This window comes from Pleurodeles waltl, chromosome 2_1 (assembly GCF_031143425.1).
Source record: "Pleurodeles waltl isolate 20211129_DDA chromosome 2_1, aPleWal1.hap1.20221129, whole genome shotgun sequence".
Classification (NCBI taxonomy): Eukaryota; Metazoa; Chordata; class Amphibia; order Caudata; family Salamandridae; genus Pleurodeles; species Pleurodeles waltl.
Genome location: NC_090438.1, coordinates 196,217,314 through 196,233,213, shown reverse-complemented (window position 1 = coordinate 196,233,213; position 15,900 = coordinate 196,217,314). Strand labels below are relative to the sequence as shown.

General features: G+C 45.6%; 1 protein-coding gene across 1 annotated transcript in view; it reads right to left on the bottom strand.

The window, feature by feature from the left end:
* TBC1D8B (TBC1 domain family member 8B) overlaps positions 1-15,900 on the bottom strand; it is a 783,045-nt gene that overhangs the window by 473,153 nt on the left and 293,992 nt on the right. Inside the window, exon 5 of the mRNA XM_069212396.1 lies at positions 8,221-8,461. Within this exon, the coding sequence (XP_069068497.1) occupies positions 8,221-8,461 (241 nt within the window). The remainder of the gene's footprint in view (positions 1-8,220; positions 8,462-15,900) is intronic.

The following is a 15,900-nucleotide window of genomic DNA, read 5'->3' as shown; positions in this document are numbered from 1 at the left end:
AGGAAGATGTGATTGATGTCTGCCCTGGCCCAAATCCTTTGTTCCTCCCAGACCACCCTTCCCAAACCTAAGACCAACCCACCCCAATGTCTTCATCCCCCTTTCAAATCCCAACCCACCCCTTTCACATCCCAACCTGCCCCTTCCGCATCGCAAAGCACCCATTCCACATCCCACACTACCCGTTCCAAATCCAAACCCACCCTCCCAAACCCAAATCCACCCGTTCCAAACCCAAGGACCAAGGACCCTCCCCCACCCCCCCTTCTCGGAGAGATGATTAAGGTGCCTGCTCTCTGCCTCATAGAGGCCCCTTCCAGAGGAGGTTCCTTCTGGCACTGACTGTAGGAAGCAAGAGTGGGTTGACAGACATTTTGGCCTACATAGGCAGTTTTGTGCATATCTACATAGTTTTAATGGATGTACATTTATGGATTTTATTATGATTTGAGAGAAGTATCTCATTGTTCTTTATAGAACAACTTTTTCTGAGAATACCTTTGTCCTAAACTTCATGATTGTTACAAATTGTTATTTCTGATAATGTTTGAGCTATGCACTTCCTCTCATTTGTGATAGTGACATACACAAGTTGTATATATATAATGTATTTATAAGTGCATACATTGGTGCTGTACATTAGTGATGGACATATTGATATGGTGCATGCATTCTTCATGTTACTAGACACTTGCCCCAAAATTATGTCTTTCTGATATTGGGACTGGAGAATGCATGTGTGTTTATTTTGACATGCTGTGTCAATATGTACATATGCATTATCCAGGGCACATGACACTTAGGGGTTAAATGACATCTACTGTCGGTCATCACTTGCAGACACCAAGGGGACATGTGTGCTTCATAGTTCTCTGACACGTTTGCTGTACAGAGGTAAGATTGGTTGTACATTCTGTGTACACTCCCTTGTAGAATTTTATATTGTAATCGCTACAGTGTCATGGTGTACAGCAGTTCCCATAGGGGATACTATTTCTACATTAGATGTGGCATTTGGGGACATTATTGCACACACCTGTATGGACACATTTTTATTTTGCATTGCGGTGTCCATTGCCATGAAGGCAGTTACTGCCTGGGTGATGGGTACTACTCACATCTCTAGGTGTGTATTTACACATTTTTCTAAGTGCAACACTGCAGGCATATACATTGCACAACATTATACTGTTGTTTGGAAACCCTGGGTGAAGGAACTCAAGTCCAGTGCTACTGTAGAGCAGAAAGCCAGTGGATAACAGATAATACAGTGGCTTGCCTCCGATTCTGGAAACCGTGGGTCGGTTTTTGTCTTGGTCCAGGAGGAGCAGCAACGGCAGGACTTGTATGACTGGGTTCATGGTGGTAGGAAATATGTAAACTCTGAAAAATTTGAGTTTCGTCCTTTTATCCCTCCCAATCCACCAACTCAGTGTGGAGGTTTAGTGGCCACAGTTGCATCAGCGGAACTGCACATCAAGATTGGCTCGACGGTAAAAGGGCCTGGAGTCAATCAGCACGGTGGAGGAATGGTTCACTCCCCGATGAAGGTGATATCTCCCACGCCCTTGGATATCCGTCCCAATCGTCTGTAATAATCCCTCATAACACATCTCCTGCACTGATGTAGCTTGTCAATAGGGCAGAGGTCTGTTATTTTGGTGCCAGCAAAGAAACATTCCAATTGTTTCAGAGTACCAACATGGTGGGGTTGTTCTGTTCCAATGTGTTTCCCTCTCCCCTCTCGGTCTATTCCATACTATCCGTGCCCAGCCCCAGAAACTCTTTGGCAGAGTACAAGATGGCCCAATGAGCCTATGTCTGATGGAATGAGATCTATTCCTAGTCAGAATTTGTTACTGGTGCTTTTGTGGGGATAGTCATTGTCCTGGGGTCTCGCACTCCCCTGGTTGGCTGTTGATATAAGCTCAACAGTTCTCGCTCTTTCATCCATTCCCAGGCTGCCTCGGGGGTCTCGATGAAGAAAGTGCTAGCTTGAAATATGACCTTCAGTCTTTTTGGCAAAAGGAGCATGTAGCATTTATTCAAGGCACTTACCTTCTTTTTTGCCTCCTCAAATGATTTACGTTGTTTTTGCACAAAACGGGTGTAGTCCAGCAAAATCAATATTGTGTTGGATTCATAGTGCAGCTGACCAGCTACTTGTGTGAAACAAAATCTCTTCCCTACATTTAAGTTTAAAAAATCCTGCATTTACTCCTCTTGTTGGGCTTGGAGGGGAAAATTATGCAGACAACTCCCTTATGGGACTCTGGGGCACTCGGTAACCTGGGAGATCTGCTGGTTCGAAAAGTGGGATCTTATCGGTATATCAAAAGTGTGAGACCTATCCCCTTTACCGACCTAAAAGAAGAGGACGCACTGGCCACATCCAAGTATTATCGCTACCTTTCGGTGCACCACGTTCTATGGTCATTTCTCCCGGCAGGGAAGATCTGCCCGAATCCTCCCCTCTGGAGAGTACACTGTTGGAAGAATCCCCACACAAAAAAGCTGTATCCCTCACTTTCCAGAAATTAATCAATAATACACCAGACCCACTGACACACCTCAAGGCAATATGGAAGCGGGATGTAGAAAGCCTAGACGAGGACGAATGGAATGCTGCACTGGCCTCCCCACGAGAAGTGGGAATCAGATCCTGGTTTCACCTGGTGCAGCTGAAGTTCCTGCATAGGTCTTACCTGGCAGGTACTGTCAAAGCCAAAATGGTCAAATCAAGCTATGCCCGATGTTTGAGGGAACGTGGACATTATCATATGCGAGTGCCCGGCGATACAAGTTTATTGGGCATCTGATCACCTGTATGAAAGAGGTGTGGGGTCGCACGATAGACGTCTCGTCAAAATGGTGTCTACTAAACATCTGAGAAGACACAGATCTTGGGAGAGCAGCTGTGTTATGTACGATACTGAGGGGTGCTTCATGCAACAGAGGTGACAGACTTGAAGAGGGACATGGACTAGTGCATGGTGGCTTTGAAGGTGACATACGAGTGCCGGGGTTGCCCCCAAACATAGGTAAAAGTTTGGGGACATTGGAACACTTACAGGGAAAATATATGTGCCAACCCACAAGTGGAAATAGTGACAGCTCTGGAAACACCACACCAAGTGCACCCTGTGAGCCAGGAGAAGTTAGAGAGGGGAGTCTGAACTGCACCCAGGAGTTACAAGCTAAGACTGTTGTGCCTCAGGTCATATTTGATGCATTGCTCCAATTAACATACATATTGTTGTATATGACTTGTTCTTGCCAAACTTAATGAAAAGATAAATAAATAAATAGAATCCTGCATTTATTGGATGGGGAGCCCCCGATGATGGGTTAGAGGGCAGCACCTGATAGCCTAGTTTGATCACAAAGCATGTAGTGTGGAGCTGGAGGGAGCAGAGAACGCAAACAGTGCTCCAGGAAGTATGTCAGTGACACTCCCATTACAGTGCATTGGAAATCCTGCAAATCTCACACTGTTGTGGAGGGAACTGTTCTCTGCGTTCCTTGTGGAGACTGCAAGTATACTGATCTTCCGTTGCAGGGTTTTTATCATGACTTCCATGGTTGACAGGCATTCTTCAGCTTTTGTGATCCTGTCAACAGCCTGACTTAGGACTTGGCATAATAATGTGACCACAGAACCCACTGTTCCTATCTTAGCTTCCTGGGCATTTTTAGAGGCATTAATAGCCAGCAAAATAGTTGTTGTATCAACGACCAAAGGTGCCCCTTAGCTAGACATTACCTGTGGTTCCTCAGATGTCATTCCTAACTCGAACATGCCACCCGACACAGGCTGGGAGTATTTGTCAAGGGTGTCCTGTAGGCTAGATGCCTGATGTTTATTAATAGCCATGTTGTGGTTGGTCGTCATACCTGCAGGCCCCACTGCAGGCTGTGGGATCTTTTTTATCCCCCCCACAGGATACAAAACAAAGATCAGCCTTCAAAAGTTGGTTAGATAATTGACCTGCCCTCAGATTCACACACTCCCAAAATCCCAGCAAAGTCTCTTCCCAGCAGATTGCTGAGCCGACCAGGGGCCCTCCCGCATTGGATGGGAGACACTCCTCCAAACCAGTGTGCATATCATGTCTCGTCTGTAGGGCCGGGGTGAAGGTCACCCCCTGAGTCCCTGCTTGTATTCCACCCACACAGTTCTGGGGTCTCACCAGTTCTCCCCAGACCACTGCAAGTTGCACCACCACAGCCAGCCAAATGAAGCAGGCTGGGAGGCTGTTTTCAGTGTAAGACTGACAGTCCACCAAGCCCATTCAAAATTGGTCAAACCCCCCTGCCACATCAAAGATTAAACAATTCAGGGAGAGGTATCCTATGACTCTGCGTTCTGGTGAAGTCCTCAGAAGATCAACTGAGCCCTCTCCACCTCCTCACTGCCGAGGCCCCAAAAAATTCACCCTGATCACTAGGCCTGTCACGTGCGGGCAGATTCTCTGGATGTTAAAGCTCTCTCCTGCCAGGTCACTAGGCTCCAAGAGAGCAGTACAGCCTGTCACTTTCTGAGAGTTTGCTCCTCCTAGGTGGTCGGGCCATACTTACCTTGATCAGCTTCAACTGAGGAGGTTGCATCTGTGCAGCAGCACCCGGTGAGGCATTCAAACCAGGACCCGAGGTTGCAGGTCTGATCCTTTCAGCTCTCCGCCCAGTGAGGCCCCCACCTCATGGTCAAGTCTGGCTGGGGCCAGCAGTCACAGTCCCTCGCCAAGGTCAGGTAGGTCTACGGATGGTGGTGCACCTTTCCAGGGGGGACGCCCAGTGTCTCAGAGGTCCAGAAGCAGTGCAACTCTTATACCACCAAGTTTACTTTTCTGGAAAGGGCAACTCTTCATTTGTATTTGGTGGCTCACTCCGGGAGTCACCCTTCAAAGATTGCTGGTCTTGGGAAAAAAGATAGCTATGATTAATTAAGGATATTAGCATATGTGCAACAGGTCCGCACGTCCATCATCTTCAGTCGCCGGCCCCACCCCCTTCACGACAGTGTGTTGACATAGTTCTCAAACCATTTGTCTCTACTACACGCTCTTTTGTACGAGAGAGTATAAAACAGATTGAGGGATCACCTTTTGATAGTGTGAAACAACCACTGGTCCCACAAGATATTCAAGCACTTTATCCTACATATCTCAATGAAAAGTTCTTCTGGTCAATTTTGACACACTGAACACCAGAGAACAATCCCGTTTGTAACCAATATTTCATAAAGATGCAGTTCTTTCGAAACAACTCAAGTCTATATATTGAGCTCCGGGATCCATGACAGAGAACGATATTGCATTTCAATCACAGAGTCTAGATATACAGGGAGTGCAGAATTATTAGGCAAATGAGTATTTTGACCACATCATCCTCTTTATGCATGTTGTCTTACTCCAAGCTGTATAGGCTCGAAAGCCTACTACCAATTAAGCATATTAGGTGATGTGCATCTCTGTAATGAGAAGGGGTGTGGTCTAATGACATCAACACCCTATATCAGGTGTGCATAATTATTAGGCAACTTCCTTTCCTTTGGCAAAATGGGTCAAAAGAAGGACTTGACAGGCTCAGAAAAGTCAAAAATAGTGAGATATCTTGCAGAGGGATGCAGCACTCTTAAAATTGCAAAGCTTCTGAAGCGTGATCATCGAACAATCAAGCGTTTCATTCAAAATAGTCAACAGGGTCGCAAGAAGCGTGTGGAAAAACCAAGGCGCAAAATAACTGCCCATGAACTGAGAAAAGTCAAGCGTGCAGCTGCCACGATGCCACTTGCCACCAGTTTGGCCATATTTCAGAGCTGCAACATCACTGGAGTGCCCAAAAGCACAAGGTGTGCAATACTCAGAGACATGGCCAAGGTAAGAAAGGCTGAAAGACGACCACCACTGAACAAGACACACAAGCTGAAACGTCAAGACTGGGCCAAGAAATATCTCAAGACTGATTTTTCTAAGGTTTTATGGACTGATGAAATGAGAGTGAGTCTTGATGGGCCAGATGGATGGGCCCGTGGCTGGATTGGTAAAGGGCAGAGAGCTCCAGTCCGACTCAGACACCAGCAAGGTGGAGGTGGAGTACTGGTTTGGGCTGGTATCATCAAAGATGAGCTTGTGGGGCCTTTTCGGGTTGAGGATGGAGTCAAGCTCAACTCCCAGTCCTACTGCCAGTTCCTGGAAGACACCTTCTTCAAGCAGTGGTACAGGAAGAAGTCTGCATCCTTCAAGAAAAACATGATTTTCATGCAGGACAATGCTCCATCACACGCGTCCAAGTACTCCACAGAGTGGCTGGCAAAAAAGGGTATAAAAGAAGGAAATCTAATGACATGGCCTCCTTGTTCACCTGATCTGAACCCCATTGAGAACCTGTGGTCCATCATCAAATGTGAGATTTACAAGGAGGGAAAACAGTACACCTCTCTGAACAGTGTCTGGGAGGCTGTGGTTGCTGCTGCACGCAATGTTGATGGTGAACAGATCAAAACACTGACAGAATCCATGGATGGCAGGCTTTTGAGTGTCCTTGCAAAGAAAGGTGGCTATATTGGTCACTGATTTGTTTTTGTTTTGTTTTTGAATGTCAGAAATGTATATTTGTGAATGTTGAGATGTTATATTGGTTTCACTGGTAATAATAAATAATTGAAATGGGTATATATTTTTTTTTGTTAAGTTGCCTAATAATTATGCACAGTAATAGTCACCTGCACACACAGATATCCCCCTAACATAGCTAAAACTAAAAACAAACTAAAAACTACTTCCAAAAATATTCAGCTTTGATATTAATGAGTTTTTTGGGTTCATTGAGAACATGGTTGTTGTTCAATAATCAAATTAATCCTCTAAAATACAACTTGCCTAATAATTCTGCACTCCCTGTAAGAGCATGATAAAAAGAGGTATTTTTTAATTAAATTTAATAGTTTAGTCAGAGTTGTACTGCTCGTCACTATTTTTGGTTACAAAACGGTGACCAAGATTTAGTTGGCTTATCTAAAACAACCCCTGTGTTGGCAGAACATTTTGCAGATTATGCTTCCTAAACGCACAAACAGACCAACCTATTTGTTCATTTATTTGGAGGGTAAATCTGTCAATCTATCACAAAGTGATGTCTCGCCTAACCCAATTCTATGAAGCATTCAAACAGCCAACGAACTTCACTGCTTTGGAGCACTCCTTCACACATAATACTTCTAACACAACCTACACAGGCATTCTAAGAACAGATCCCACAAATTCTCCACAGTTACAAAACAATAACACAATCAAATATTAATCCGACTAAGTAACCTCAGATGAATCACTTTGCAAACTAGTTCAATGTGATCATTCTTCCAATGCTCCACTGTGGAAATTACAAGCACAACACCTAAACCACTGAGGCATATACCGCCCACTGGGCAGCAGATAAATGCTATTGTTTCATTTAACAGAGTTAATCAATCCACCTCTTCTTGTGATCTGATTTTCCTGGGAGATTACGACCACCACTGGGATGAGACACCTACACATCCCATCTCAAATACTTCCCGTTGGACTGCAACCTTTTGCAACACTGCATAAATTACTACCCACAACAAAGGCCCTACCCTGGACTTCAGTTTAATGAACACCACATATAAATATGTAAACTTCACAAACTGGATTGCCTTATGACTTATTCGTCCCTTTAAAAATTCTAACCCTAACACACTCTCTCAAAGCTAATCCAGAGTGAGACAGACATATTATCTAGAGTTCACGAACAGACTGACCGCAAGAACTTGTAAAACCCCCAAGTCTATCTTTAATGTTATCACCTCAATAAACACGGTCATGCACAAATGCGCAGAGAATATCTGTGGCCTATCTCTGTGCAACCCGCCTCTTCTTAACATCCTAGGTCTTCAACCTGTTATTCAGTCCTTGAGCTTCAGCTGTCACTATGTTTAACTCCCTAAGCTTGCGATGGTGGCGCTATACAGCAACTCCGAGGAATACAAAATGGGGCGCAGAAAAAAGGGAGGCAGGTAGCATTGAAACAAGAGACAGTTTATGCGTGCCATTGCATGCTTTGGCACACTAAGTTCCGGCCACTTGGGTTTGCCCATGCTTGTTGAAAGAGATGTGAGCAGCTACCAGGGCTAAAAGCCACCTTTAACAAACAGCGTCCGCACAATAGAATCAAACAGAGAGGGCTGTGACCCGCGCTTACCGCTTTGTGATTTGTAGTGGGTCATTGAGCACTGGGTCACGTTCGAACGTGTCCTTGTCAAAGAGTCTCCTCACTGCGTAGCTCGCCAGCTGGTCCATGAGCAGGAAGGTTTCGTTGATGTGCATTAGCATGGAGAAGTAGTGATCCTCTCCGCGGGAACACACGTGAATGCTCTCAGTCAAGAGGACATTTGTCGTCTTCTCTAGTCTGGAGATTTCATCCCAGGCAAGTATCAGTTTTACTGTGGATAGGAGCAGGAAAAATAACTTTAGTTATTGTTTTTAAAAGGGCAATCAGGTCCTTTAATGTATACATGTTTTATGGCTGCACCTTATTTTACATCACTATTAAAATAACTGCATTTCACCACTTGTTTCATGATACCGTTTTTGGCTTCATACGTTGGGTCTTGGCCTCAGCTCATTTCTACGTTAGTCACACGCTGAACGCATGTTGTACACCTTAGCCCGTCTGCCTCACGCTCTGCTGTTCAATAAGGAAGCAGTAAGAGGTAATTCCGTTTGTAGTGCAGCGCTATACAGGCTCCGCTATTGACTCATTCTTGTTTCTCAAGTAAGAGTGTTTCCGAAGAATGAATATTCGGAAAGATACAGGTGGTGTAAGAAATTGGAGTATTATTTGATGGGGGAGAGAATCCATCTCGAATAAAAATCACCATCCTTGTCAGAGTGAACAAAAGTCACAAAATAAACTGGTGCTTAACCCTTTGGGAGCTTTGCACAAAAGCAATCAGGATTTTTACTCAGAGGCAATGTATGTAATGCAGTAATCAAACAGTAATGAAGTGAAAACACAACACAACACAACAACAATCTTAAATCAATTTTGAAAATCAGAGTGCATTTTAATAAATGAAATGACCCCAAAAGGAGAAAAATCCAGTAAGTAGAACTGGTGAGATTATTATTTTTTTGAAGTTTGAATTAGAAATTCCGCCACAAAGCCCTAACCATAGTTATCTTATCATGCAAGTTTGGCTCAAAGTCAAAAGTTAAGGGAAACTGTGTTGGATCACGGGTTGGATACATAGACAACATTTGCCCCAATGTTAAGTTTATTTTATGACCTAGAATTTTTTCTGGAGAAAACGTGGTCAACAATGAGTCGAGGGAGAGGCAAATAGCAAGCTGGATCCAAAGCAGGGTTCTGTGACTTCGGGTTGCTAAACAGTAGGGTCTCAGTGCAGTCCTTGATGAAGGTGGGAAAGCTTAGGGCAGGCGAAGTTCAAAGTCTGTGCCCATGAAGGCCTCAACGTCTGTCCCGATGAAGGCCCCTACGTTCGGATTTATAAACGTTTCTGGAAGTGAGCTATTCTTCAGTGGAGCATACCAGCTTGAATCTGACTAGCAACTCAGTGTGGATGGCATTCGGCTCGACAAAGGGCCTTATCTACCGCCTGTTCTCTGGAGGAAAAGTTAGCAAAAAGTAGCACTTGGGAATTAAGACTCACTCTAACAGAGGCCAACACCAGAATCCAGGGAAGGTACAATTTGGACTTGTCAGCTGGGCAGTTGCAGGGAGAGAGACCTCTCGAAGCCTGTTATGCCCCTACCCCTGTAGCTATAGCTAAAACAGGAATTCGGCCAACTGCCACTTGGAGTCACTTTTGGGGTCCTAAGATAAAAGCAAGCAGATCTAGTCTTCCTTCAGTTTCTTCAGACAGTAGCTGATTCTTCCCAGGCCCAGGGGGTGTTCTGAGTAGGGTATTCGGGTTGCAATTTATAAGCCTAATGCCAGTCTGTTAGTGGTGGTAACACCTGGCCACTCCCTAGCCAATGATGCAAACATTACCAGGTGTGACTTTTGCAACATTTCCTGTATATTTTATTGTAAGCTATCCCAAGTACCACTTTTTCCCTAAAACTAACATTGCAAAAGCGAGGGAGGGGGAAAATATATTCTACCTCATTGAAGGTTGAGAGATTTGTCTTCTTAATGTATATTCCCCCAACGTTGATTGCCCAGAGTTTTTTCCTGGGGTATGGCCAGCAGTGTCTTGCCAGGGATTGTAATTGTGTCTTAAATGGGACGCGGGATCGGAAGTTTCCCAGAGTCCATACGAAGACACGCCTTACTACGGTGTTCTGGGATGTGATAGATTGCCTGTACTTGTGTGATCACTGGCATGAGACACACCCGCGCAACAACTGTTTTCTAGTCATACCCTGGCGACAGGCACACATAGTCGACTGGACTATTGTTTCATCTCCGCCAAGTTGGCACCTAAGTCACAAACGTACCTCTCGGACTACTCTCTGGTCTTGCTGTGCTTTGTAGGTCAGCGTTTATGGTGCCTTCATTTGGAGGCATAAGCAGACCCGCCTGTTCGCCGCGACAGTGTAGGAGGCTGGCCTGGCTTATAGTGGACACCTGATGGTACTTACACCTTGTGCCAGGTCCAGTTATCCCTTATTAGTAGATTACTAGTGTTCTAGCAGCTTAGACTGATAGAGGTAGCTATAGCAGAGCAGCTTAGGCTGAACTAGGAGACATGCAAAGCTCCTACTATACCACTTATATCAAATAGGGACTAAAAATAAAGGATATACTTCCTTAGGAGGTAAGTAAAATAAACAAAATATACACACAAACCAAAATCAGGTAAGTAAAACAGTCAGAAAGTAGTGCAAACACTGTAGAATACAATAAGCCTAGGGGCAATGCAAAGCATATACTAAGAAAGTGGAATGCGAACCACGAATGGAACCCCAAGGCTAGTGTAGTGTGCGGAGGGTCGCTGGGAGTGTAAGAAAACACTAAGGGTGTCCAAGATACCCCACCCCAAGACCCTGGAAAGTAGGAGTAATGTACTACTATTTCCCCAGAAACACACTAAACTCGTGATAGAGGATTTTGCAAAGACCACAACAGACTGCAAAGCACTGAAGACAGATTCCTGGATCTGAGGACCTGCAAAGGAAGGGGACCAAGTCCAAGAGTTGTGAAAGTGTCCGGGGGGGTGGGGGTGAATAGGAGACCCCAATACCAAATTTGAATTGGGGGGACCATTCCATGATCTTAGACATGTTACATGGCCATGTTCGGAGTTACCATTGTGAAGCTACACATACGTATTGACCTATATGTAGTGCACGCGTGTAATGGTGTACCCGCACTCACAAAGTCCGGGGAAATGGCCCTGAACTATGTGGGGGCACCTTTGCTAGTGCAAGGGTGCCCTCACGCTTAGTAACTTTGCACCTAACCTTCAGTAAGTGAAGGTTAGACATATAGGTGACTTATAAGTTACTTAAGTGCAGTGAAAATGGCTGTGAAATACCATGTGCGTTATTTCACTCAGGCTGCAGCCCATAGGGATCTCCTGGAACCCCAATACCCTGGGTACCTAAGTACCATATAGTAGGGAATTATAAGGGTGTTCCAGTGTGCCAATTAAAATTGGTAAAAGTGGTCACTAGCCTATAGTGACAAATTTAAAGGCAGAGAGAGCATAAGCACTGAGATTCTGGTTAGCAGAGCCTCAGTGACAAAATTAGTCACTACACAGGTATACACATTCAGGCCTTAAACTATGAGCACTGGGGTCCTGGCTACCAGGATCCCAGTGAGACAGGCAAAAACAAACTGACATACATGTAAAAATGGGGGTAACATGCCAGGCAAGATGGTACTTTCCTACAGACGGTCAATGACACTTTAGAACATTACTGGGGCTCAGCGAGCTGCAATTTCCTTGACTAGGAGGCAATGAAGGTCGGCCTCCAAGGGATTTGTATAAAAATGTTCTGCGGGGTCCGACGCCAGTTAGAGCGTCATATGCGCCTCTAAGTACAGAAACTGGGAAAGCTGGAGGCTACACATCCTTCTTGCCCTCACAAACTGCCAGACTGGTAAGCAGATAGGGTGGAGTTGCTGGAGGATTGGGGCAGGCTCGAAAAGCATTTTTACACGGCCTACAGGCAACAATTACATATGGAGGGTGATTTGATGGGAGCGATGTTGGTCCGGCAGGTGTCCCCTGAGCACCATATCCTGACATCGCACACTGAAACGGGAGTTCTAGCCTGCACTCAAATGGCGATTACTAAGGTGTTTCACAACAATCTCTGTAATAATGTATATACTGAACAGATCTTCTGAAGATCTGCAGAGGTTTTTATCATATGTTCTGCTCCCGGGAACTAGAGAGGCCTTTGATCCCCCACTCTCTAAGGAAGCGATCCTAAATGCAATTAGACACCCCAAACCTCTAGAACTCCAAGCAGTGATGTCTGCCTGTGGAATTTGAACACAAATATACAGACATGGTGGCCGACCAGCTTCTGGAGGTCTGGCCTCCATGCGGACGGCGCTAGTGGTCATGATATTAAAACCAGGAAGGGATCCTTTAGTTGCCTCGATGTATAGACCGATATCGCTCCTAAATATAGATATGAAAATCATTAGCAGTGTGCTGGCAGAGCCCCTACTCCCCCAGTTGCCCACCCTAAAACACCCAGATCAATCTAGTTTAATCTACAAGAGCAACACCCTCCACAATTTGAGACGCTCGGTCCAGGTTGATCATGCCCCGCGGCTCTTGACTGATGATTATGCCTTAGCGCTCCTTGATATAGAGCAGTCATTTGATTTCCTAAATTGGATATACTTTTGTCACATTTTCAGGAAGATGGGTTTGGGCCCTGGGTTTATCCGGTGTGTTCACTTCCTCTACTCTGATCCATACGGCAGGGTGTGCTAGAATGGGGTCGGCTATGAGCCCTACGTCTAAGCAGAGGCACTTGACAAGTATGCCCTCTGTCACTGCTCCTATTTACCATCGCCATGGAGCCCTCGGCGGAGACCCTGCGATGGCTGAAGGGTCCGAGGGACATATCACTAAGAGAGATGAGCCATTACGATGATCATACCCTGATGTGTCTAAAGCAACTAACGTATTTGCCGCTTATCCTGCTCAGTGCCATGCAGGTTTTTGGGGAGCTTTCAGGTCTGTGTGTTAACCTGGACAAATCTAAATTATTCCCACTGGGGAGACTGGTGGAAATCCCGGCTGATGAGCTACCTAGGGTGGGATTCTCCTTGGTGATGATGGATGTCTGCTATCTCGGGGTTCTTCTGACTTACACAGCCCGACGTATCTTGAGGTACATGTCGGAAGAGTAGTGGAGGGATTGCGTGCTTCAATTAGGTTCTGGAGGGAGCTGCCTTGTCCCTCATGGGCAGCATGCTATTGTGAAAATGATAGCATTCCCATATTACCTCTATACCCTAAAGAGTACACTGTATACCTTACCCAGTTATTATTTTCGCACCTTATACAGTGTGATAGTGGACCTACTCTGGGGACCCTGAAGTAGACATATTGTGCTTGCCATCCTAAAGAGAACATGGAGTCAGAGGGGCTTGAAGTTTCACATCTGGAACTCTATTTTATGGCAGCCCACTGGTTCAATGTAGTTGATAATCGGGAGGAACGACTTCTGCAACGTACTCCTGGAGGGAGGACCCTTCCGGTCCTCCTGATGCCTGGTTCGCGGGTTCCATGGCGCCTTCTTCTATGTTAACCAAATGGTGGCGGGGTTGGGGAGGGAGTGGTCCGCAAGGTTATTCGGCATGCTCCTTAGGCCCCGGATGAACGAGTTACTTACCTTCGGTAACGACTTTTCTGGTGGATACATTAGCTACCTGTGGATTCCTCACCTAATGAATACTCCCATGGCGCCAGCATTCGACGGAAATCTTCTTCCTAGCTTCTGCACGTCGACGAGGGCGTCACATTTGCCCACGCGACGCCGTCTGACGTCATACAGGCAATAAGAGGTCCTCGCCGACGTGCCGACGTCAGTACCAACATTTTTTACGAGCCTGAGAACAATAATCCAATGCAATGAAAGATAAAGGCAACATCCCATAACATTGTAAACTACACATCTTTGCAAGAAGATGGCTATAGATTTAATAAAACCTCTTATTTTTTTATTTTTTTAAACAATACATATATACACTAAATATGTATATACAAAAATAAATATATACAAATATCCATATATACATAATCTATTGCAGTCCTAAAGACCAAGAGGAGCACACTCAAGGATTACTTGGTAAGACCAAAAAGGCAACGGGGAGGTGGGTGGGACCGTGAGGAATCCACAGGTAGCTAATGTATCCACCAGAAAAGTCGTTACCGAAGGTAAGTAACTCGTTCTTCTGATGGATACAACTACCTGTGGATTCCTCACCTAATGAATAGCGTCCCAAAGCAGTACCGCGCCCGGAGGTGCCTGAATGGTCAAACCAAGAAATCCTGCAGCACTGACCGTGCAAAATGGCCGTCCCTTCTAACCTCAGAGTCCAAGCAGTAATGTTTCGCAAAAGTGTGAAGGGACAACCAAGTTGCGGCCTTGCAGATGTTGACCACAGGAAAACCCCTAGCCAAGGCCGAAGTGGCCGACTTAGCCCTGGTGGAATACCATCAGGAGGATCCTTCTTTGCTAAAGAGTAACAAATTTTAATGCAAAGAACAACCCACCTGGAGAGTGATCTCTTGTGGACTGCCTTTCCTCTCCTCTTGCCCACGTATCCGATGAAAAGCTGATCATCCAGCCTGAAATCCTTCGTTCTGTCTATGAAGAAGCTTAACGCCCTCTTTGGGTCCAAGCGATGAAGTCTCTCTTCTTCCTTTGAAGGATGAGGCGGAGGATAGAACGTGGACAGAGTAATTGTCTGGGCCAAATGAAAGGGTGAAACAACCTTCGGAAGGAAAGCAGCCTTGGTCCTCAACACCACCTTATCCCCATAAAAAGTTGTATAAGGGGGTTTTACCGATAAAGCCTGCAACTCACTCACTCTCCTTGCAGATGTTATGGCCACCAGGAAAACTGTTTTAATAACTAAGAACCTTAAGGGGCAAGAATGCATAGGCTCAAAAGGGGACCCCATAAGGAAAGTCAGGACCAAGGACAAATCCTATTGAGGCATAACGAAAGGTTTTGGAGGGTATTTATTCATAAGGCCCTTCAAAAATCTAAGTAGGAGATTTAAATAACGATGGTTGGTCTGGAAGACAAATGAAGGCTGACAAGGCAGACAAGTAACCTTTAATAGTAGCCATTGCACAACCTTTCTGCGCTAAAGACAAAGCAAAAGATAAAACATCTGACATATGAGCACGTAAGGGATCAATCTGTCTCTCCCCACACCATACCACAAATTTAGACCACCTATTAGCGTAGATAGTTTTAGTGGAGTGTCGCCTGGCCGCTAAGATAACATCCACTACATCAGGTGGGAGAGAGAAGGAACTCAGGTTGCCCCGTTCAATCTCCAGGCATGAAGGTGCAGGCTCTGGAGGTTGGGGTGTAAAACCTGCCCCTGCGACTGCGAGAGGAGGTCTGCCCTGAGAGGGAGACGGAGCGGAGGGCACATTGAGAGTTGGAGAAGGTCGGAATACCACACCCTCCTTGGCCAATCCAGAGCTATTAAAATGACTTGGGCCCGGTCTTGGCGAATTTTCCTCAATACTCCAGGAATTAAGGGTATGGGGGGAAACGCGTAAAGCAACTGGTCGCACCAGGTTCTCTGAAACGCATCCCCCAACGCCCCCTGCACCGGATACTGGAGGCTGCAGAACAACGGACAGTGCGAGTTCTCCCGGGTGGCAAACAGATCTATCCGAGGAACTCCCCACAACTGGAA